General features: G+C 47.9%; 10 protein-coding genes across 10 annotated transcripts; 5 read left to right on the top strand and 5 right to left on the bottom strand.

Moving 5' to 3' along the window:
* Window positions 1-234: 234 nt before the first annotated feature.
* On the bottom strand, window positions 235-1540 carry FTJAE_4836 (uncharacterized protein; the record flags this gene model as incomplete). The annotated part of the gene is made up of 4 exons (XM_037351280.1): window positions 235-573; window positions 622-1096; window positions 1149-1491; window positions 1534-1540. The coding sequence occupies 4 exons, from the start codon at window positions 1538-1540 to the stop codon at window positions 235-237; spliced, it is 1164 nt and encodes a 387-aa protein (XP_037208093.1).
* A 1277-nt stretch (window positions 1541-2817) lies between these two features.
* FTJAE_4837 (hydroxyquinol-1 2-dioxygenase) lies at window positions 2818-3852 on the top strand (the record flags this gene model as incomplete). Its single annotated transcript, XM_037351281.1, has 2 exons — window positions 2818-3524; window positions 3579-3852. The coding sequence occupies 2 exons, from the start codon at window positions 2818-2820 to the stop codon at window positions 3850-3852; spliced, it is 981 nt and encodes a 326-aa protein (XP_037208094.1).
* A 150-nt stretch (window positions 3853-4002) lies between these two features.
* Window positions 4003-6399, bottom strand: FTJAE_4838 (uncharacterized protein; the record flags this gene model as incomplete). The annotated part of the gene is made up of 3 exons (XM_037351282.1): window positions 4003-5166; window positions 5215-6041; window positions 6096-6399. 3 exons carry the CDS (start codon window positions 6397-6399, stop codon window positions 4003-4005), a joined length of 2295 nt encoding a protein of 764 aa, XP_037208095.1.
* Window positions 6400-6672: 273 nt separating this feature from the next.
* On the top strand, window positions 6673-11569 carry FTJAE_4839 (phenol hydroxylase; the record flags this gene model as incomplete). Its single annotated transcript, XM_037351283.1, has 8 exons — window positions 6673-6813; window positions 6867-7878; window positions 7929-8399; window positions 8462-8838; window positions 8888-8921; window positions 8963-9025; window positions 9247-10042; window positions 10321-11569. The coding sequence occupies 8 exons, from the start codon at window positions 6673-6675 to the stop codon at window positions 11567-11569; spliced, it is 4143 nt and encodes a 1380-aa protein (XP_037208096.1).
* Window positions 11570-12132: 563 nt separating this feature from the next.
* FTJAE_4840 (uncharacterized protein) lies at window positions 12133-13118 on the bottom strand (the record flags this gene model as incomplete). The annotated part of the gene is made up of 2 exons (XM_037351285.1): window positions 12133-12881; window positions 12920-13118. 2 exons carry the CDS (start codon window positions 13116-13118, stop codon window positions 12133-12135), a joined length of 948 nt encoding a protein of 315 aa, XP_037208097.1.
* Window positions 13119-15448: 2330 nt separating this feature from the next.
* FTJAE_4841 (endothelin-converting enzyme 2) lies at window positions 15449-16194 on the top strand (the record flags this gene model as incomplete). Its single annotated transcript, XM_037351286.1, has 3 exons — window positions 15449-15652; window positions 15705-15971; window positions 16024-16194. 3 exons carry the CDS (start codon window positions 15449-15451, stop codon window positions 16192-16194), a joined length of 642 nt encoding a protein of 213 aa, XP_037208098.1.
* A 288-nt stretch (window positions 16195-16482) lies between these two features.
* FTJAE_4842 (uncharacterized protein) lies at window positions 16483-17592 on the bottom strand (the record flags this gene model as incomplete). Its single annotated transcript, XM_037351287.1, has 1 exon — window positions 16483-17592. One exon carries the CDS (start codon window positions 17590-17592, stop codon window positions 16483-16485), a length of 1110 nt encoding a protein of 369 aa, XP_037208099.1.
* Window positions 17593-18277: 685 nt separating this feature from the next.
* On the bottom strand, window positions 18278-18703 carry FTJAE_4843 (uncharacterized protein; the record flags this gene model as incomplete). The annotated part of the gene is made up of 2 exons (XM_037351288.1): window positions 18278-18555; window positions 18664-18703. 2 exons carry the CDS (start codon window positions 18701-18703, stop codon window positions 18278-18280), a joined length of 318 nt encoding a protein of 105 aa, XP_037208100.1.
* Window positions 18704-19421: 718 nt separating this feature from the next.
* FTJAE_4844 (HNM1-choline permease) lies at window positions 19422-21247 on the top strand (the record flags this gene model as incomplete). The annotated part of the gene is made up of 6 exons (XM_037351289.1): window positions 19422-19529; window positions 19581-19651; window positions 19704-19817; window positions 19873-19965; window positions 20021-20715; window positions 20769-21247. The coding sequence occupies 6 exons, from the start codon at window positions 19422-19424 to the stop codon at window positions 21245-21247; spliced, it is 1560 nt and encodes a 519-aa protein (XP_037208101.1).
* Window positions 21248-21743: 496 nt separating this feature from the next.
* On the top strand, window positions 21744-23535 carry FTJAE_4845 (HNM1-choline permease; the record flags this gene model as incomplete). Its single annotated transcript, XM_037351290.1, has 3 exons — window positions 21744-21798; window positions 22023-22510; window positions 22564-23535. 3 exons carry the CDS (start codon window positions 21744-21746, stop codon window positions 23533-23535), a joined length of 1515 nt encoding a protein of 504 aa, XP_037208102.1.
* Between the last annotated feature and the right edge of the window lie 344 nt (window positions 23536-23879).

A 23879-nucleotide genomic window follows, 5' to 3' on the forward strand; every position in this document is an offset into this window, starting at 1 on the left:
ACCGCAGTGCTTACCTCTTCATCTCGCCTTACGCTAATTACCCTCTGCTAAAAGCCAGAGTCATTATCAGATAAAAATAGAATTCATATCTTGTGAAATATTGGGTTGTATAAAACTGCACAAGCAGTCAATACATGAGGGGAATACAAATTTCAGATCATAAATGATAGAGCCAGATCCATTAGTAACAAGTTACTCTTCACGACTACGTTCTACTTGAACTTTTATATGTAGCTACTCGTCCCAGATGGTGGCTACGACATCTCCGGTAAGCTTCACCTGGGCCAGCTTTCCGCCCTCCTGCTCCGTGATGATCTTGCCACTCTTGACATCGCGCTTCCAAATGACAACGGTTTGGTTTACCTGATGACCAACCGCAATCTTGTCACCAGCTTTGTTGAATGAGAACTGTCGGGGAAGGTATCCTCCAGATGGGACGGCCTGGATAGGCTTCAAGGTACCGTCCTCGTTGATCTGGAAGACTGTGAGGGTGTCGGAAGGACCAGATCCACGCTGGGGAGAGTTGGCGAAAGACTTCTCACGGTTGGTGACGATCACAAAACGCTGGTCAGGCTGGGTGAAAGTCAGTATGGCTCTCAAGTAGAATATTCGTTTACTTACGCTCATGGCAATCTCGCTGATGGGAGCCGTGTTGGGAGGAAAGCTAGCGTTGAGTGATGGAATCTCAAAGACCTTTGTGAAGGAGAGGCCAGTGCGGGTATACTTGACGCTGTAAGAGTACACCTTCTGGTCAAGTTCACCGTTGAAGAAGAAGAAAGTCTCGCCATTGGCCATGATTCTGAAGAATCCATGGCGAGGTCCAGAACCACGGGGAGCGCTCAAGCTGCCCACCTCAGCAATGGGAGCAAGAGTGTTCTTGTCATAAGTAAAAACGCGGACGACATCACCACCGAGATCAGGTGTAATGACATATTTTCCGGTAGGGTCAATAATGACATGGTGAAGATGGCTTGCTTCCTGGCGGTCTGCAATGGGGCCAGTCTGGCTGATTTTTGTAGTCAACTCTTGAAGCGGCGCTGTGCCGGTAATGGCGCCCTTGTCACCGAGAGCATATAGAGATGCTACTCCAGGAGTGCTATGTCATGTGAGTAAATCTATTCTCAAGCAACTGCCGGCGACCGACCTACTATGAAGCACTGAAATAACCACGCTTGCCGTTTGCTCCAGTAATAATCTCGCCTGCAACAGCGCCTCCTACAGTTGACTTGACACGAGAAACGCGCGTCAAAACACCCTTATCGCCAATGGTGAACGAGTTCAATGATCCAGGCGGTTGAAAGTTGAGACCGCGATCCAGACAATAAAGCACGTTGTTGGGCTTGTCAAGAGTGAGCCAATTAGGTCCGGGAGAACAATCGGTCGTTTTCGAGGTGACGGACAGATCGTAGCCTTTGGCGGATTCGGTGAGGCTCAGAGTGCTCAGGTTACCGCCGTAGTCCGCTACGAAAAGGTTGACGGCTTGGCTAGGCACTGCCAAAAAAGCAGAGCCTAGAAGCACACTGAGTAATTTACCATGCATTTTGATGAACAGAACACACGAAGTGAAGAGAGTGAGGAACAAAGTTCATCATCCATGAGCAAGGCAAGGCATAAAGTTATATTATCCTCGGAGGATAGACCTCCGAGTATTACAGAAGTCAAAGATCCACGTATATCCAGGGTATAATTGAGTTCGGTTGTCGGGCAGAATCCCCGCGATGGAGAGATGTATATCCTCCAATGGTGAGGTCACCGCTTGGCGTCCTGACACGTTTGTCTTTAATTAACCTCGATTATGCCATGGCCCTTGTATTTAACCTTTACGAAACTTGAAACGATGCTAGCAGTCGAAATTGGTATCTTATCCGCGGCGATCCCTTTTCCGTTCCCCGCTTTTCCGTGAGGACTTTAGCCTAAGAAGGGTTCTAGAAAGTCATTCCAGCGGAGGGAGTTACTCCTTGTGCGGGTGATGGAGAGTGCCGTAATTAAAACAAAACGGACAGGGGACGATAGAGCAAAAAGAATGATCACGCTGGGGATCGAACCCAGAATCTTCTGATTCGTAGTCAGACGCCTTGCCATTGGGCCACGCGACCTTGTCTTTGCTGACTAATACTCCGTCCAGAAACCGAACAGCAGATCGCGTTGTCAGGTCGCAAACCGCAGGGACACTGTATCTTCAATCAGAGTGTCCCTTCAGATTCGCGCCAATTTGGACATTGTTTTTCGGAATGAAACGAGGCAAGGCCTCTCAAAGATATTGAGTATTGCTGTGTTCCGTGTTGGTTTCACGGATTTGCTTTAGAATTCTCATGTTCGATCACCATTTTTGATCAAGCTCAAGAATCAACCTCTTGACATAGCATTGCACTCAATCTCAATGCGCAAATAAATAAGCAAACTTGCTCCGCATGATGAAATATAAGTGTAGAGAATCTGCGACTTCCTTTATCTCTATAATCGACAGTTTTGTTCTTCACGTCGCGGTGCTACAGCTACCCTACAACTCACATGGGTACGATCTTGTCGACCAACGACAACGCAGCAAATTCCGCTGACTGATCGAGCCAATGACGTACCCGATCCGACCCTGAGACTAATTGCCGATGGTTTGGTCCGGCTGCCGGAAATCCTTCACTTCCGGGATGTGGAGTATCATCCGACGTCTTAAAGCCCGGGTCCCGACCTTCGGATCACACCGTCCCCACAACGACGACGTATTGAAACGCGGGGTTTAGAAATGATAAATTGCTTGAAGCGGAACCGAATTGAAGGCTAGAACTTATTATTCAATTATTTGTCATTTATTCATTCATCATGGCGGCCCCTGTTAATCTCAAAGATCTCACCATCGACAACATTACCGAGAATGTTCACGCCATCAACTCCCAGTGCAGTAATCTGCGACTGAAGTATATCCTCGAACGAGTTGTCACACATTTGCATGACTTGGCGAGAGAAACGAGACTCACTACAGACGAGTGGATGACAGCTATCCAATTCCTGACACAAGTTGGTCAGATCTGTACGGATGTCCGACAAGAGTTCATCTTATTATCTGATATCTTGGGCTTGTCTCTCCTGGTGGACTCGATTGATCATCCGAAACCAAAGGGCAGCACTGAAGGCACAGTCTTGGGACCTTTCCACACACATGAGGCTGAGCATGTAAAAGAGGGAAGTCTGATCTCCCAAGATACAGATGGCGAACCTCTTCTTGTTCTATGTACCCTCAAGGATGTGAACGGATCACCAATCCCCGGAGCAAGTATCGATGTCTGGGAGACGGACTCCAAGGGGTTCTACGATGTTCAACACGCAGATCGAACTGGCCCGGACGGAAGAGCTGTGCTGACGAGTGATGATAACGGAGACTTCTGGTTTAAGGCCATCGTACCTGTACCATATCCTATTCCTCATGACGGACCCGTCGGAAAGTTGCTTGATGTACTGGGTCGACACTGCTACCGACCTAGTCACATGCACTTTATGTTCAAGAAAGACGGCTACGATCCTCTGATCACGTAAGTCTGCCTGTCTCTTGAAATCTAGATTATATCTAACAAAATTCCATTTAGCGCACTTTACCTAAAGGATGATCCTTATGAAACTACTGATGCCGTGTTTGGTGTCAAGGACTCGTTGATTGTCAACATCAAGAAGGTCGAAGATGAAGAAACGGCGAAGAAGTATGGAGTTAAAATCGGTTCCGCCCTGATGACATATGACTTTGTTCTCGTCTCGGATGAAGCGGCTGCGAAGCTTAGGAGAGAGAAAGCTGAGGAGGCAATGGAAAAATTGGGACGGAAGTTCAGATTTATTGACGATCTGCCTGTTCCAGATGTTGATTAGAGAATTATATAGCTATGGTAGACAGTTTACCTGATAGTGGCCGCGAGATGCGCTATAGGTAGGGGAACGATAATACAATTATATATTGAACAGTTCATTTGACAATACTTATAAATATCCGACTCAACGCCCGCTCGACCATTCTTCGACTCAAGGCATCATTGACATAGTATCAACATCCAATGCTTCGCCATACAACCCATCTAAAGATGGCATCTCAAACCCGAATCCAAGAGCATCCTGATCCGCCGCCATGAAATCTTGTAGCAAGTTCGGATCAATGATCGAAGCTAACAACGCATGATCCTGTCCCGAAACAGCACTCGAAAACTGATCTGCAATACTGCTCAAGTCACCCTGTGTGCCATCAAAGATCGGTAGTTCCGCATCGCCATCAGGCCTGCTCTGTTGCCGCTGCACGCATGCTCGCGCTACCTCTAGTCCTTCTTGAATCAGACTCGCACTTCTTCGAGCAACAGTAGCCTCCTCCATTGATTGCAAGATATCATGCGCTTTGACAGCATCGGCAAGGAGGTCCTCTGAAGGAACAGCTGTAGGACCAAGCATGATGATATACAGCACGATCATCCCGGCGTACAAAGTGTAAGTGGAGTTGTACCACCAAGTGCGGAAGTAATGTCTGTTTGCGTATGCATCATACATGACGCAAATTGTCTTCCGTGCGGCGTCCAAACATAACTCCGCATGGGTAGACATGTTGGCTTCTGCCGTGAGCATAGGCTGTTCGAGAAAAGGGCGATGGAGAACAATTCTTGCGTTGAGGTATCTGAGATGAAGTACGAGCTTCTGCTTAGCTGCCCATTCCTGCTCCCGGAATGACACGGCTGTGAAGTCCAGATAAGTGGGCAGCTTAGCCTTCCAGTCGTCAAGCAGGCGATCCAGTTCCTTTGCAACAGCGGACTTTTGAAGCAAAGTCAGACCCTTCGAGTCATAGTATAATTCCTTTGAGATACGCCGTAATACAGCAGCGAAATGAACCATCTCATTGATCATGGCGGCACTGCAGTTCTCCAGGTCAGGCTGGCTCGACATCGCGACTTCTTGCCCTCTGATATGAGGCAGATCGATCTGGTAATTCCTGGGCTTGCCAAGGCTATCGCGACGACCTGCACTGCAGCTCATGTCAATCTCGTGAGAGTAAATGCACCACCACGTTCTCCGTGCTGCTTTGCGATCCTCAATCGAGTTGGATGGAGTTTCCCTCGCGATACCAATGGCTAGTGCTGTGCGAACGGCATGGCCGCAGTACATGTAGCAAGCGTGAGGTTTGAGGGAGTTCTGACAGTACAAAGACTTTACTGGGTTAGTTTTCCGGTTTCACTGAGACTCAAGGCCACATACCATAAGGAGAAGTGTCTGGGCGCTCTCCAGGGAGCAAACTTCAAATACATCTCCGAGCAACATCCTGGACTTCCGGAAGTACTTCTTCGAGAGTTCCTGGCTTAATCGAGAAGGATTAAAATCCTGCCCTTGCGCCGGAAGCTTCATGCAGATATTGATGTCGCGCTCAAACTCCTGAGTGATACAAGAGCCAGCGACAATCGCACCCACAGCCACGACTATATGGTACAGGGCAAAGAAATGACGCTGAGTCTTGTTGCTTTCCATGGAGGTTGGGGAGCTCCAGACAAGTTCCTCGCATTGTTTGGCGAAAGCAATGGGATCAAGCATAGGATGAAGATGGTGGAGGTTGTTGAAGAACTGTCTGATGTATTCGCGCTCAAGCCTGTGTTTCGATGATGTTAGAGAGTTGTCCGGGGATGTTCTGTTCTGGCTGGTAGTCCCTGGAGGATTATGATGGACCGAGTCCTCAAGTCCCGCAGTCCCCTGTCTCATCTCAAGAGACGAACGCGCTTGGATCTCATCTTGGGCCACTGCTCGTGTTGGGGGAGTCTTTGGTCTTGAAGGCGGTTCCAAGACTCCCCGGTCAGAGAGGAGATTGACAATGGAAATTGGCGACTGTGTGACGAGGCCATGACCTATAACATTACCATCTTGAGCGTTGGCAGAAAGGAAGCCGGAATTGCCGCTTGAGTTTGGGTGGCCGGGCGGCAGATTCTTCTGAGCATAGACGAAGAATTGGTTGAGCAGCACAAAGTTGGACGATGTGCCGTAGAACTCTGTCCCGTGAGTATGCTGATTGATGTCCCCTACAACATCACCGTCGTCTACACGAGTCAATCGTCAGTCCCAAGCATCACAGACAAGAATTGTTACTATACCTATACGACCCGTTGAATGAGCCTGTTCGAGCGGTTCGCTCCGTCGCGCCGCCTCTTCATAATAACTTCGCGAAGAAGACAACGGCGACGGCGGCGTATTGCGCTGCCCATCATTCAGCACCGAAACCGTACTCGCCCTCGCATTCTTCCTCCTCAACCCATAGACACAATCCCACTCATGTCTCACACAATTAGCACAAGGCTGCTGCTGATCGCATTTGGCCTTCTTCGCGCGACATCTCTGGCACGCATGCGACGCCCGCGGTAGATTTCGACGACTTGGTAACGATCCGGAACTTGCCATTGTTTGTGAGAGTGAGAATTTCCGGACTTCCGCCCCAAATAAGAAATGAATTGGGTGGGAGAAGTTCCCCCGCCCTGGCAGTTGCGCTAAAAACTGCCGAGAAACAAGATTTCCGGGCTTGGGCGGAAGATCGGAGATACTACCGGAATTGGTGCGTGCCGAGGAAAGCGGTGCATCGTGACCTGGGAGTTGATAAACATGATTTGAAAGACGTTGAACAGTTCCGAAGTTTCATTTTCATCGCTTATTGAACTTACAGCTTGGATATTCGTGATGCCTGTCTTTCAAGAAACCTCCAACGCGGCGCGAGACCAGAGAATCCTTCCTTCGCGCGCTCTACCTGTACCCCGACTCTCTGAACAGCCAGATTTGTCTAATGTTTCCGAAGAACACAAGGAAGTCGTCGTCATTGGAGTAAGTTAAAGCTATCATTGGTAAAATTAGTTGTACTCACAAGGACACTATAGGCTGGACCAGCAGGTCTGTTTCTGACCTTGCTTCTCGCAAGATATGGCATCACAGAAGCCTCACTTCTCTGTCTGGACTCCAAGCCGGGTACACTGAAAGCTGGCCAGGCAGATGGACTTCAACCAAGAACTCTTGAAGTATTTCAGAGTTTGGGTATAGCAAGTGAGATCATCAGTGAAGGCTGTCACATGGAGGAGGTGGCGTTTTGGAACCCTGTGCAATCAAATGGAAACGCAAAGACCAACGGCAATGGCAATGGATTTCATGCCACCGGGATTGAGCGGACCAGTTTCGCTCCCGATGTCAATGTCCCTGCTCGCTTCCCATTCGAGGTCACCATCCATCAAGGCCGCATTGAGCGAATCCTAGAAGAGAACCTTCATCTCTACGCAGGCAAGGGTGCCATCAGAAGATCCCATCGTTTCCTGGAGTACACGGTCGACGACAACAATGCTGAGTTCCCCATCGTGGTCAAGTATGAACAAGATCTTCCAGACGGATCAACTCAACAAGGCACAGTTCGAACAAAGTATCTCATCGGCGCAGATGGTGCACGATCAAAAGTCCGAAAATGCATGGGTCTAGAGCTCGAAGGCGAAACGACAGATCACATCTGGGGTGTGTGCGATTTCGTCGCCGACACAAACTTTCCTGATATCCGCAAGCGCTGCGCAGTTCACTCGGATGCTGGTTCTGTCATGGTAATTCCCAGGGAACAGATTGCAACGGGCGAGTATCTCACTCGTCTTTACGTTCAAGTCGCTGAAGAGGTTGACACGAGCGGTGATACTGGAACGGATAAGAAATCGGCTGATAAGAAGCGTCGTGGTGCTGTTACGTTGGAGTATATCTTTGAGCAAGCGCGGCAGGTGTTTGCGCCGTATGAGATCAAGATCAAGGAGGAGACTGAGCCAGATTGGTGGGCTGCTTATCAGATTGGGCAGCGCATGGCTCCCAGATTCTCTGCTAAGACATCCGACGGCGTGGAAAGGGTGTTCATTGTCGGTGATGGTAAGCCTGATTCAGACTTTATTCCACGGCATAGTGCTAACTTTATGCAGCCTGCCATACTCACAGCCCCAAGGCAGGACAGGGCATGAACGTGTCAATGATGGACTCTTACAACCTAGCTTGGAAACTCGTTCACAAGATCCACGGCCTCACTCCTTCAAGCACTTCTGGATCAGACCCTATCCTCGAAACATTCTCGCAAGAGCGCGTAGACGTAGCCCGCCAACTTATCGAGTTCGACGCCCAGTTCTCGCACATGTTCTCCGGTCGCATCGGATCAGCAGACGCCGAAACTTCAGGCCTGACACATGAAGAGTTCCTTCGAGTCTTCAGTGACGGTAGTGGGTTTACTAGTGGTTGCGGACTTCAGTACAAGGGAAGTCAACTGATAAGGGAACTGGGTGCAAAGAGCAACTTGTCGCGAGGAGATCCGCTTCTAGGCGCGCTGACGCCGGGACGACGACTGCTTGATGTTGAAGTGAAGCGCTATGCGGACGCCACTGCTCGGCATTTGCAAGACGGTATGTTCTCAACAGACTTTGGGTTTCAAGATCTAGGACTGGTTTACTAACTCATCTCATAGAAATGCCACCGACCGGCCGCTACTACATCCTTGTCTTCACAAGCAACGACTTACTCGATAAATCCGGCATTTCAAAGTCTAGTCTACAGTCATCCGTCGAGATCCTACAAAGGTTCCCCAAAGGCACTGTAAATCTCATCGTGGTGCATCCACTAACGTCCAGATTCGAGTGGACTGATCTGCCAGCGGGAGTAAAGACATTTGCAGAGATGCGAACTTATGGAGTGTCAAAGAAGGAGGATGTCTACGAGGTATTGGACGTTTCAAAGGATGATGGTGTTGTTGCAGTAGTGAGACCTGATGGATATGTTGGTATTATGGCGCCTTTGTCCAAGACGGGAGATGTAGAGGATTATCTGCGAGGTTGCTTAGTTACTGTTTGAGCTATATACTACACCGAAAAAACTGCAAAACACATCTGCGCAGCCAATCATTGCGAAAAACAGGACCGGCATCATTGGTAGGTTTTGCTGACCATGGACTGAGGACTGAAGGATGCAGGATTCGTCAGCTTACGCCCGGACACATTTCAAGCTATACAATGCAAGAACTATCCGGCAGAAAGTAAGTATCCGGGTGCTTATATCTGAGTTTGTTTACAACTTAAATCAATTCGCGTTGTGCCATTAGCCCCAAACCTTTACTACATTGATCGGCTTTCTCTATACTCGTTTGCTGCCTCACTAGTCGTTGCATCACAATGGCCTCTGCTCAAAACACCATCAAGTGTGCCGTTATTTCTACAGGCCGCAAGATATCTTACAGTATCGCATGAAACTCACAAGATGGCCCGTGGATTGTCCTCTCCAACAGTTTCGGCGCTGACACCACTCTGTATCAGCCTGTTGCCCAGCGCCTCGCTTCATCAAGCTACCGCGTCCTAAGCTACGATCATCCCGGCCACGGTCAAAGCACTCCCGTGAGAGACGTCGATAACGTCGAGATGGAAGAGCTGATCAACGACATCGACGAACTCCTTCGTGTTCTGCATATCGAGAGCATCCACGCCTGGGTCGGCGTCTCACTTGGTGCAGCCAGCGGTATCTATCTAGCCTGCCGTCACCCAAAATTGATCCAAAACTTTGCATACTGTGCATGCCCTCCTGCATCTTTCGGTGCCCTCGGCATAATGCCACTTGAAGTCTTTGACAAGATGCGCGCCCAGGCTGAAGCAGATGGGACTACTGCGAATGTCATTCGGCAAATGCACTATGGCTGGGCGAGCAAAGAGTGGCTTGATGAGCATCCCGACCAGGATGAGCGACTCAAACTTGCTAGTTCAACTCTGAGTCTGGATGGTTTGCGTGCGATGATGACGTTGCAGAAGAACAAGCGGTTTGACATGCGACTGCTCGTTCCTCAGCTTTTGGAAAGCTGTGAGAAGATAATGTTTGTGAAAAGAGACCATGATGCACACCTCAACCCTCTAGTGGATATGATGAGAGATTTGGTTGTCAAGACTGCGCAAGAGAAGGGTATCAGGGGTGATTTCAAGCTTGTCGCCGTGCCGGACTCGGGGCATGTCATGTACTTGGAGAATGAGAGCTATTTTGTTGAGACTATTAAGGAGTTCATTTCCTAGTCAGCTCTGGGTTAGCTTAGTTTAATATTCAGTACCATTTTATGAGCATGAATCCTTCGAGGTCCTCATTGTTGGCGTTGGCGGCATCTCAATGGTGCTAGTTTGCACCCTTCATGTCAAGCTGCACCCTAAATGTGAGAATGCGCCCTGCGAATGAACACCTCGATGTTCAATGATGTGCATGACTTGGCACTACTTTTCATAGAATATTATAAATAGCTGATCCTAGTACTACTTTATGCCCGGCTGGTAACAACATTATACAATTACTCTCCAGCTCTATCGCTCCACTACCATCACCTGCCGTCATGGGAAGCATTCATCAACCTCACACAGAAACCTACCCAGACCAGAATGGCTACTATGGCCAATTTGGTGGTAACTTCTACCCACCCGAAGCTCATCAAGCACTCGAAGAACTGGCTACCAAGTACCAAGAACTCCGCCACTCACCCTCTTTCAATCAAACTCTGGACAAGGTCCGCATCGGCCTCCAAGGCCGCCCAACACCAATTCATCATCTCGAGAACATTTCACGCGAAGTCGGCGGTGCTCAAATCTTCGTCAAGCGGGAAGACTTGAACCACACAGGAGCACACAAGATCAATCACTGTGTCGGTTTCGCACTTCTCGCTAAAGCAATGGGAAAGACTAAACTCATCGCTGAGACGGGGGCTGGCCAACACGGTGTTGCGCTCGCAACTGCAGCGGCATATTTCGGTCTTGAGTGTGAGATACATATGGGAGGTGTCGATACCGAGAAACAAAAGTCTAATGTTGCTCGGATGCAGATCCTTGGAGCAAAGGTTGTTGCTGCTACTAAGGGGCAGTCTGCGTTAAAAGAGGCCAGTGACTCGGCTTTCAATGCGTATGTTGAGCAACGAGAGCATGCGCTGTATGCGATTGGGTCAGCGATTGGACCTCATCCATTTCCACTGATCGTGAGAGACTTTCAGTCTGTGATTGGCAAAGAAGCGCGAGAGCAGTTCCTCACCATGACTGATGGTACATTGCCTGAGCATGTCGTTGCGTGTGTCGCTGGTGGATCCAATGCGATGGGGATGTACTCTGCATTCATTGATGATACAGCAGTGAAGTTGCATGCGGTAGAACCACTGGGGCAATCCGAGAAACTTGGCCAACATGCAGCGACACTCTCATACGGCAAACCAGGTACGTTGCATGGCGCAAAGACGCTGGTTCTCCAACAAGACGAAGGCAAGGCTGCTCCCGTCTCATCTGTAGCCTCAGGACTTGTCTATCCAGGCATTGGACCTGAGATGGCCATGCTGCACGATGCTGGGCGCATATCAGTCTCAACGATCGGCAACGACGAGGTCATCAGCACGTTCTTCCGCATGGCCAAGAGTGGAGGCATCATCATTGCTCTAGAGAGCGCACATGCAATCGCATTCGCCACACGGCTAGCAGCGCAGCGACCTTCATCAGAGCGGATCCTAGTCAATCTATCCGGGCGAGGAGATAAAGATGTAGATTATGTTCTCGAGCATCATAGAACTGGTTGAGAGATTGAGAGCTGCTAGGGAAGTAGACACTGTTGTTGAGCCGACGAAGCATCAGCACTAGCTTAGGTGAGATGGCCGAGTTGGTTATGGCGCCAGGTTAAGGTTAACCTTAACACCAATTTCCTGGTGGAGCAATCCTCCTGGGTTCGAGTCCCAGTCTCATCAAACATTTCTTTTTTGCCTTTTGAATAGCAATACTTGACTCAATTACCTTGTGACAGTCTTTTTGTATAGCATGGGATAATAAGCAATTTGATCTAAAGAGCCGGTTCCGCTGTCTCCCCCAAAAGTGTCGCAACAACTCCTGTGGCCGCTATATCAGAAGCACTCACAAGTGTACTGAGAACTGCCACTCAAGTCTTGTCTGACACGACGACCCAGTAGCTCAGCAGAACTACTGAGCGTCAAAGAAATATAGCCCCAACCATTAATCACCAGTGCGGAACTTCGCCGGTCAATCTCACCGTTTCTCTTCTAACGAATCCACATAACCCCAATTGGCCTATCACGCAGCCACATACAGGAATAAGAAGAAGTAAAAAGCAATCAGGAACCTCGTTGTATCACTGAGGAGATGCCGAGCGACGTCGCTTAGTCTTCTCCTTCCTCCGATCATCCGGAAACTTGTAGGCTTCATCATAGCCATAATAGGTAAATATTTCCGGCACATCCAGTGGCGGCTGTATGCACTGGTGTGAGAAGACGATATCCCGATGCATCCTGAGCACCAAGAAATGTTCATGGAAGAACTGAACATCCACCGTTCGGCGTCCGCGATCGACTTTGAGTTGATGAAACTTTGTGCTGGGGTACTTTGGGCGGACGAACGGGTCAACGGTGCAAGCGTCGTCGTGTATCAGGTAAACATGGTCTTCCACCGGTTCTCCTCGGCCTGATCGGCGTTGATCTTCCATCGGTCGGTATAAACTTTTAGGATCGTAGAATTCGATATAGGTTGTTGGGCAGTGAGAATGATAGCAGTATTGAATGTGATCCGTGGAGAACAGCCTGAAGAGCCTGCAATCCAAGCTTTTGAGGGGACCGGACTTCTTCTTGGACGAATTCTCTGCTTTGGCGAGAGCGTCTTTGACCTTTTGTATCTCACGCTCCTCAGTCTTGATCTCAGCCCGAAGACCTTCCTCTACTACACTCTCGTTTTGACGTTCACTCATCCCTTCTCTCTTCCAAACTTTCAACTGGCTCTTGCGCTCCTCTCGCTGCTTTTTCAGCGACTGATACGCTGCCTCGGTAGCTGAGGTCTTTCCAGAGATATCGCTCAGTTCAGACGATTCCGAGCTTTCGTCATCGAAGTCTGTTTGACGCACATGTCATATTCGTTGCACGTGCAACTATTCTCGGAGGAGCACGATTCCTCGCTATCATTGGATTCCTCGCTGTCATTGGAACACTCAGAAAGATCCTCATCAAAGTCTCTAGGTTCGACAGGCAAGTCGGAATCATAGTATCTGTTGTGTTGACCGCGTGCCTTCCGATCTTGCTGTAGTTCTCGCAGCCGCCAGAACCAGGCAGGGTACTCTGTAGAAGACATGGTGTTGTCGAAGACAAGAATGAATTTGACTGCTGCTCTGAAGACTATGAGTCCAGATAAGGGTTCTTATAGGAATTGTTTAAGGGGGTTAGGGAGAGAGACTTTAATTTCGTGAGCGGCCATATGTTTCTTATATACTCTTGAAAAACAGGGGGTGGCATAATAATTTAATTAGGATCTTCAGGTTCGCTTAGTTAGTAGCCAATTAATAAACGCTAAGAAATTAAAAAAGCAATATATAAAACGCGTCTTCACTGTTGCCTGGTAAAAAAGAGATTATCCTTAGGAGGAAAGCTATAACTCTAGCCCCTTTCTTTATATAAACACCAATCATTGATAATGTCAAGCAGTGAAGCGTTAAGCGAGGTTTACCCTATTGGTGCAGGCAGCTGATGTCAAGTCCATCCAGGCTGATAAGATGCAGACAGGGTTATAAAAAGCAGTTCCGATGCTGTGGCCGTCTATAGCGAGTACTTTCTCAGTTTACTGCATTGCGATCTGCAGCCCCTATTCATGTTACAAAAAAGCAAAAATGCGGTGACTGTAGGAGTGTAGGTATCTTCATCGCATGTGTGACAGACTAGTGATGTGATTCCATCCACAGAGTGTCAAGGGCAGATATTCTTTTCAGCGATGGATCACAATTGAGGAGTATTACTGGTAGTTACTGAACCTGGCGTCTTGTAATTGCCATAGGCTCCATATCTTAAAATTTGTCGTAAATAAATTTCATTCAAGAAACAAACAAAATTATCCAAACTGAAGCAACAGTCGATTGTAAGAAGAAACAAGTAAAGGGGCCCTTCATGAGCAATCGCTCCACCATCCACCATGATTACGCAGGAGATGCTGAACGACGTCGCTCTGTCTGTTCATCTCGCCGATTTTTTGCGCGGATGAGGCTCTCGTAGTAGTCTGAGCAGACACCATAGTATGTAAAGACATCCGGCGCTTTCGATGGCGGCTTCATTTTCTGCCTATAAAACACCAAATCCTTAGGTATGTGGAGTATCAGGTAGTTGTCATCCAAGAACTGGGCGTCAAAAGTGTGACGCTTATTATTGCCATCAATCCGAACAGTTTCCAACCCTGCGTTCTGGGGGTGGACAAATGGATCAATATCACACATGGCGTCAGACACCGCGTAAATATGACCGCTAACCTGACCCTTTGGCAACATGTCGAATGTTCGAAACTTGGGGGGTCGTAGAACTCGATATATCGTGTCGGGGCAACCTCAACAGTTCAGTACTTTACATGGTCTGTAGACCAAAGCTTAAAGTATCTGCCTTCTAAACTTTTGAGGGGAGCCAAATCCGTTTGCGATGACTGTTGTAATTTGGTGAGGACATCTTTGATGGGGCAGATCTCATGCTCCTCCCACTTCACTTCTTGCTCAATTCTAGCCTGATTTTTCCGTCGCTTATGTTCTTGTCTCTTTCGATATCTTGACTTTTTTTTCTGATTGTTTCGCTGTGGCTCCATTGGGTGGGGTCTTGTAGACATTTGTACGAAAGAAAAATTGAGAGTGCTGAGAAGATGTGAGTTTTTGAGGATTGAGGGCTAAATATAAAGCAAAGAACGCGTCCTAAATATTTGGTGAGCCCCTGATGTGAGGGGGTGGCGCATCTCTGGCTTTGTTATCCAATCAACACGCTCTGTAGAGGTGATAACACACGAAACGTGCGTTATCACATCGCGCATCCCTCCTTGCATAGAAATCAACAAAGTGAGATGATAACCTCCAGAATTGGAAAGCTCGACAAATGTGCCTGGTAAATATGGCATTGCAACATGCGTTTTTCATGAACTGCTCCAAACTCTTGTCAGGCGTGGAAAGGATCTCATTTCAAAGCATTACTTCCTTTTTATGCCAATTTGGCTAAGCTGCGGGTTGGGTAGCTGTCCGACTATCGATTGTTAACAATGCGGTATGGACTGAACAGATCCAGATCCTCGATACAGATCGAACTTGAGTGAAACCTTAAAGGAGGATTTACAGGTCAACCTATTCATAAGAAAAATATTGAGTAATTTCTTTTTTACTCTATACAACAATTCCGAACGAAAAGTACGTAACTATGTACTAATGCCTGTACTTGTGTTTGGAGCCTAAAGCTTAACCTTATAGGCCGCCTTCATCCATAGCAACACCAACAGATTGGCGAACCCACCCCACGATACTACTACTCAAAACGGGAATAGCTTCCCACTATGACCCACGATAAGATGGATACACGTGACTTAGTTCATGTGGAGTCATGGCTCTATGCTAAAGAATTTGAATGGAGCAGTAAAAATTAGAGAAAATCGACAGATTGACCGCCATAATGACAATTGCAGAGGACCAACAACTTGGACTTTCCGAATACTGGGATAGTCGCTATGCGACCTCAAATAACAATGACCCAACCCACGAATGGTTTCGGTCATTTTCGCAGGTCCTTCCATTTCTACAGAAGAACCTCTTAGAGCAACCAGGACGGACAGCTCAGGATGACCCAAGGATTCTTCATCTTGGGTCAGGCGATAGTGTCAGTTGACCGACCGTACAGTTTTTGCTACAGTACACTAACTTAACTTTAGGTTGTACCTGCTGAGCTTGCCGAGCGTGGTTACCAGAAGCAATTATGTGTCGACTTTTCTCCTGTAGTGGTTGAAATGATGACAGAGAGACACAAGGAAATTGCAGGAATTCAATGGAGCAGAGTTGATGTCCGAGATATGCCATCAATTAAAAGTGGCTCGATAGATGTCGCTTTCGACAAGGGAACACTGGACGCAATGATTTACGGCAGTCCTTGGAACCCCCCTGATGAAGTGAGGGAAAATACAAGCAGATACTTGAGAGAGGTACGTGGATGGCTATTCCTCCCTGGAAAAGATTGCCTCTAACAAATAGTAGGTAGATCGTGTGCTGAAGGCGGACGGAGTGTTTCTATACATTACTTTCAGACAACCCCATTTTATGAAGCTTTTATTGAACCCAGATAATATCTTTGAGATGGAGATGGAGGTACTTGGAGACGGTGGAGGCTTCGACTATTATGGTTATGTCATAAGAAAATCTAAATAAATTCCAGAACTCTCATAAAGAGCGGCTTCCATATAAATCTGTTGGGAGGCAAAGTTTGTTCCCAATGGGCATGTAAAGAATAATGTTATGGTGAACTCAGTGTTCAAAGTCGAATATAAAAAGCATTAAATTAGAAAACACCATTTCAAACAACTAACCTTTCCCACCAGAAAATGACCGTCTTCCATGCATAGATATACAGTCAGCAGCCACCAAAGTCTTGCGAAATATCACGGCATGCGTGTGTGAGGCGCGTGATGTGAGCCATCAGCGGTAGGGACTATCAACTCAAAATAACAATCTTATCGATTCTAGGACGCTTTCTTCATCAGTCTCGCATTGTTCCTCTTCCTGCTGTTCCTTATCAACCATGCCTTTCTCATTGATACCGTAGTATGTGAAAAACGAAAGTGCATTCCACGGGATATCCTCCTCGCAATTTGCAAATACCGTCTCGCGGCTGATCTTGAGAGTCAAGTAATTGTCGTTAAAGAACTGGACATAGACCGGCTCTTCGCTTGTTGCCAAGTTATGAGTTTTGGTGCTACAATACTCTGGTGGCGTGAAATTGTCTATTTCACAGACATCGTCTGAGAGTAGATATATGTGCCCGGAGAGCTTTTCAGCTCTCAGCGTCCGAACCTGTTCCTGGTTGAATTTGTCCCAGTCGAACTCACTGTCAAACTCGATGTACATCGTAGGGGCGAGCTCGTAGGGGCAGTGCTTGATGTGATCGACTGACCAGAGCTTGAACATTCTCATCAGGTCGAGGTTGAGAGGGGTAGGCGTCCCCTCAAGAGATTGCGCGATATCGAGGGCATCTTGGATTTCGTTGATATAACGCATCTCGAGTTCGATACCGTCTTTAGTAGCCACCTCTTCATATGTTTCCCAAGGTCTCAGTGTTCTTTTGTGCTGTCTCCAAACATCCCCGGCCTTTTCCGCATCTTCATAGACTTTAATTTTCTGAGCTTCCTTCCTCTTCTCCTCCCTTAATTTCTCGTTCATTTGCTCTCTGTACTTCTCGCCCTTCTTTCTCATCTCTTCTTCCCATTCCTTCTGTGCTCGCAATTCTCTCTTGCGGTCGCGCCGATCCATCTTCATCCAGAGGTACTCGATATCCAACGGATCGTTCTTGTCGAGCTCTTTGTCTGAATCTGGGCCTTCCGTGTCTAATTTCATGTGATACTCGCAAATATCGTCGGTGCCATAATCACAGCCATTTCTAGAGGCGCAGGAGAAAGTGGAAACACTAGAAAGATCCTCATCATAATCTTCAGGGCGTGGCTCGTTGTCGCACAAATTCTCTTCTCCACGGCGATAGCGGTCTGCCACAAGGTCATTGACACGATAATACCAGCTCGGTCTAGATTTTACACCCCGAAACATTCTAGACATTGTAAGATCGATTCTGGTAGGAGTTAGGTAATGAAATGACTGTTCACAAGATTGTGATAAGTTTTGGTCAAAGAAATGAAGTGACAAGCGACATAACTGTACGTCACATACTCCTAGAAAGCCATGTAACAGCGGATTAACGATAGTCCTTGAGACATGCTGACATGGCTTTATGGAATCTGCCGATCTATGGTAACATCCACGTCACAAAAGTACCACGACCTCCCTCTCGCCGCCACATACGTCCGTGGTAGGTTCAATCAGACCTCCAACGTTCCAAAATAAGCCCTGGGCGAATGGTTTAGTGGTATAATACTCCCTTAGCATGTTCCGTCCAAGTTACAGATTGTCGCATCTGGGAGTGGTCCAGGGTTCGATTCCCTGTTCGTCCAATCACGGTGGTTCAATTTCACTAACATCCTCATTTTTGCCCTATAATAAGCCACTGACGTTTTATGTGTCAGTACACGACTTGGCCATGCAGCATCATGTCTGGTGCTTAAAACTTCCATGTGATTTCAATGACCGTCGGCCTTTCCTATTTGCCTATTTTTGTCGGCAATGGCAAGAGGATGCAAATATACTAGTTATAACCCTGTTTGAATTTCGTATATATTTGCACGAAGAAGACAAAGCTTGACCATGCAACACAATTACGCGATGTAATAATATCCAATGACTGCCTTCAAGACGCCCACTCCTCCGATCCGGCACCACCTGTCGCCCGTTTCTTATCACCACCATCAAACCAACCAGCATCAGTCTGAAGAAAGAAACTCTCATCCTCAGCGCTAGAAGGCTCACGTTTCACAATCGGACCTCTCTTGTCGCCTCCGTCGAACCAGCCGACATTGATGAGGAGGAAGAAGCTCTCGGCTTCGGCCTTCCTGGAAAGTTGGCTATTGGCAGGTGTAGCCTCAACTCGGGAAAGACTTTCCAAATGCAAACACGACGCATATTTGCCTAAGATGATCATTAATTGAAGAGCGAGCGATAAATCACAGGATTGATCAAGATGATTATGATCCAAAGACGCATGTTGAGTAACAGGCTCATGTCAATCGAGCATACCCTGCAGCGACATGGGGCCAAACTCTGGCGGCTCTGGCATAACAGATAATCCGGTCGCGTGGCCCAATGGCAAGGCGTCTGACTACGAATCAGAAGATTCTGGGTTCGATCCCCAGCGTGATCACTTATTTTTGCTACTTCTATAAATGCAGCGAGAATCTTCTTTTTGCATCCATTTTAATGATATACAATTGCTCAGCTTTTAGCTCCCTTCAGCTCTTGCACTGCTGTAGCTATCTAAAGCTTGCCCTCGACTTGCGACTTCTTGACATGCTACAGCTCGGAAACCATGCATGTCTTCCAGTGTTGGGTCTAGAACCCATAGATTGTGTTTGGAACTCTAGGTACAGCGTGGTAAACCTAACTTGCGGTTTGTTCCCGAGCTCTCGTATTTGCGACTTTGAGATGTTTTAATTCATTGGGATCATTTCGGTAATATAATGTGTTCGGAATTGGACATCTCCTTTCTATGGTCACATCGGAATCAGTCCCGGGCAACAAGCCTCATACCCTTTATCGAAAAACGCGGGGTAGGCTTCACCAATGACTCTCCCCTGGTGAAGATAGCGACTATCACGCTAGTCAATATCGCCACGCGCACTTTTTTCCCCAATGCAGCACGCTAGACTCCTAATGCCTGCCGTGTCTACCGTTACCCCAGAACAGGGGTTCCGAAGCATGATAACCGAAACCATGATAAAGTTCCGAGCACGCTCTTGTTATTCTCCCTCTCACAGACGTCGAATTGCAAATCAAACATGTCTCTCGATATGGCATCTCCTACAGTTGACAATGAGAAGCATCTTGGTTCGCAGAACCAGGATGAACAGAACTTGGAGCGCCATGGCTATGTCCAGCAGACAAAGGTATGGGATTTTGGTTCCGAGACGCGTGAGCGTGCTGACTTGTCATGATAGCGCAACTTCTCCCTTACGGCCATGGTTGCGACATGTGTCAACCTGATGGCAACATGGGAAGCATTGTCTAGGTTCGATACCCGTCGCCGTTGTTGTTTGACTCAAACTAACCTTTGTCTGAAGTACACTGGCTGCCGGGCTCGTTAGCGGAGGGGCAGTATCCCTTGTTTACGGCCTCATCGTGGCATTTGTCGGATCACTCTGTTCTGCCAGTTCCTTGGCTGAATTGGCGTCAAGGTAAGCTCGCACCTACACTCACATTCTGTGTAACCGCTGACGCGTTCATTCTTAGCTATCCTACCGCTGGTGGGCAATATCACTTCGTCGCCAAGCTCAGTCCGAAAACCAGCCGACCCCTGACCAGCTGGTTTGCTGGATACATCTCGTGAGTCACGATCGAACTTCGATGCGAGGCAAAAATGCAGACTGACAGGTTGAAGAACGCTAGGCTGGATAGCCTCTGCTGGCAGTGCCCCCTTTCTTGCTGGAACACAGATCCAAGGTCTCCTCGTCCTCAACTATCCCGAATCCTACGTCTTCCAAAGATATCATGGTACGCTGCTCTTCTGGGCTGTCCTTCTGGGCTCTGCTTGCATTTGTATCTTCTGCAGTAACAAGCTGCCACTCATCGAGAAGTTGACTCTCGTGCTACACGTTGTCTTCTTCATCGCAATCATAGTCACAATGGCCGTGACTTCACCGACCAAGCACTCAGCCGAATGGGTCTTTTCCCACTTCGAGAACAATTCTGGATGGGGGAACGACGCCGTGGCTTGGAGTATAGGACTTCTCAGCTCTTGCTATGTCCTTATCGGCTATGATGGTGCAACCCATCTTAGCGAAGAGATGAACAATGCGGAGATGGGCGTTCCTAGGGCTATGGTTGGCTGTCTCTTGGTTAACGGTCCTTTGGGCTTTGCCTTCCTCCTCATAATTCTGTTCTTCATGGGAGACATTTCGACGGCTTTGGCTACACCCACGGGGTTCCCTATCATTGAGATTTTCCTTCATATGACCGGCAGTGTTGCGGCTGCTACTACCATGACTGCCATGATTACTGTTATGGCTTGCTTGTCCACAGTCCCTCTCCTTACAGCAGCGGCTCGCATTATGTGGGCGTTTGCTAGAGATGGAGGTAAGTCATTTTGATCGCTCTGAGTCACATATGACTAACATGGAATTTCTTAGGCCTTCCCTTTGCTGAGCGTATTGCAAGCGTTGACAAACGTCGACAAATCCCCACGGTATCCATCGCCGTTGTCAGCTTCCTGCTTATGCTGCTCAGTCTCATCAACATTGGTTCTACGACAGCCTTTAATGCTATCCTATCCCTTGCGGTCGTCAGTCTACAGGCCTCATACCTCCTTCCAATCCTTCTATTGATCTGGCGACGCTTATTCCGCCCGGATACTCTGCGCTGGGGTCCTTGGAGGCTCGGCAAAGCAGGCCTACCCATCAACATCATTGCAGTGATTTATCTCATGTATACCTGCATCTTCCTTCTTTTTCCTCCTTATCAGCCAATCACTGCGGTGAACATGAATTATGCATCTGTTGTATTGGGTGGTGCTCTGGTGTTCGGCTGTGTCTATTGGCCTCTGAGGGCTAGCAAGCGATATGTTGGTCCACTGACCGATGCTGAAGTTTTAGAGGGAACACTACATTAGTTTGCGTTGTTGAATGGGACACTTTCCTTTGATAGTTACGGGCCATACCAGCTAATCATTGGCTGTGTAATAATATACAAAGATTGATTACTATCTCAAAGCACGACCGCTCACTGAGCAACTTTGGCAGTGATTGTGGTTCATTGTGGTGATAAGCCGTTAGACTCTTTATCGGGACTGCCTGCTTCTATCTTCCTGCTATCTCGCCAAACAGCACGGTAATCTTGGCCAGGTAAGATTTGCTTAGGTGGCTGGTGTCTAGGACATCAAGCCAATCCCAGCCAACCAATTGATAGCCACCACATGACTTTTATCAGCGGAACCCACTTCCGATTTCCGACTCTTCGCCTATCTCATATCTTGGAGACCCTTCTTATCTACCTTGATGACAAGCTACCAGGGTCTGTTAGCCACGTTGCTATGTAGGGGAATCCCCTGCATGACTCTGTCTCATAAAGCGATGATCTCAATGCACCTTTAGCTTTGGCAGTTCTCCATGGAACAGTCTACTGCTTCTTCGGCATCGACCCGAAGACGACAGAAATTGAGGAGTGAGTCTGGCCCTGAGATGTCTGCCTTGACTCAGCTAATGTTGCTGTAACGCGAAGCCGGCTGCATTACTTGTAAGAAACGCGTGAGTCTAGCATCCCTGCCATTGACGACTTCATAAATGGCTTGCTAAAGCTGCCGCAGAAGCTGAAATGCGATGAAGCAGAGCCTGCTTGTACTCGCTGCATCAAATCCAATCTGTTATGCCCTGGCTATAAACGTCCAGTAAAATGGTCGACCAAATACGAGATTGACTATGGCAGCCATTCGTATGCTGGTCCAAGCTCAGGGCACTCGCCTGGCATTGGTGATTCACCATCTTCTCAATCTTACACCGACAAGGCCCTTATACTGTACTCCCCGCAGGAAGAGTCCGCCAAGCTTTTAACACACTACTTCAAATCAGCATGCGAGGTTCTATCCTCGTTTGACTCACCTAACAACCCTTACCGCTCGGATCTGCTAGAATTTATACGGAACTCCCCGATCGTCTTCAATAGTGCCTTGAGTGCGTCGGCAGCCCATTTAAGCCAGCAAGAGCATGACACCTCTTTAATACCTTTGACTTTCCAGACAGAAGCTATTTCACATATATCTAGGGAGCTCGCCGAAATACATGTTGCACAACACACATTGGCTCCTCTCCGCCCCTCAACAACGCCAACCATAAGAGATGACCTGATGCTGGGCATCACCCTCATTGGCATGACCTCTGTAGGTGTCATTACTCCGCAACGATATTACGATGCTTATACCTCAACTTACAGAGCTGGCACGATCCTTCTTCTCTCGGCCTGTGCCATTTTCATGGTGCTCGCCAAGTATTCAGTATTTGGATGAATCAATTCGACCTCACGGACCTTCAGTTACCATCTTACCGCATCCAGCGCTTAATAGCTTCATCCATGATCTATTGGGAAGTTATGGCCTCTTGCTTGATTGATCAAGAGGTTGGCGCACTCTCATATCTCGACGTATTCTCCGCTCTGCCACCTTCGACCTTTTGTTATCCGTGTCCATGGACCGGAGTCGGCACGAATATTCTGATCCACCTCGCCAAATGCATGGCATTAGTACGGCAGAAACGACATCTGAGTTCATACAACTTTTCGATGGGTGATGATATAGATGCCTCAAGCCGCATCCTCGATTTAGTCACTCAAGCTTTTACTCTGAGTCTGGACATAGACCACTGCCAAATACCAGTTCCTGAAGCCATACCCAATACCGGCGACTACAGGACCCCGTCGGATCATCTCTGTAAGATAGCCAAGTGCTATCAGCTGGTTGCTCGTCTTGAGCTTGACCGAGCATTTCCTGAAGTCACACAATGCATACATGATGATCAAAATCGTGATGCAATACTCTCACAGCATATCTTAAAGCTTGCACTGAAGATGTTAGAAATCATGAAGGCAATTCCCGAGGATTCCCGAACTATTGCCATTCAGACCATCATATTCCTGGTAGCAGGAAGTGCACTTGGAATGAGTTCAGATGCAAACACCATTATCAGAGCCTTAGTCGCAGGCTGGAGGAGATTCGTGCTTGAGAGACTGCATAAGTCATTCTTATCTCTCAAACTCCAGACGATTAATAGGGCAGCTACTGTGCTTCAGAGGGTCTGGGCACGGATGGACTCAACGGCCATGGAGGGGCCTGATGATAAGAGTCCAATTTTACGCGTGCATTGGATTGATGTTATGGAAGAAGATGGACTGGAGACTATTCTAGGATAATACGAGAAAATTGATACCGTCCCTTTTTCGCTCTCTTGGGAGACAGGCGGTGCTCCAGTTCGTCTCGCGCTCATACTCAGGCAGTGTCGCGAAAGTCCGAGAAAGCAACATGGAGCTCGGAGAATCGGACAATGAATGCAGATCATGAGTGTAGGACTTTCGGTCTGATCAAAGTCCGAAGACAGCCACAGCGTATCATTCTCCTTGATAGCTATCTCGGTTGGTGGCATGATAACAAGAGAGAATGTCATCTAGGCCCTTGGAATAGACTTTCCAGAATGCTTCTCCGCAGGCCAAAGAAAGATACTAGGTGGGGGAGGTCGCACTTTTTTTCTGTAAGTGGA

Source organism: Fusarium tjaetaba, assembly GCF_013396195.1.
Source record: "Fusarium tjaetaba strain NRRL 66243 chromosome Unknown NRRL66243_c0000091, whole genome shotgun sequence".
NCBI classification, from domain to species: Eukaryota; Fungi; Ascomycota; class Sordariomycetes; order Hypocreales; family Nectriaceae; genus Fusarium; species Fusarium tjaetaba.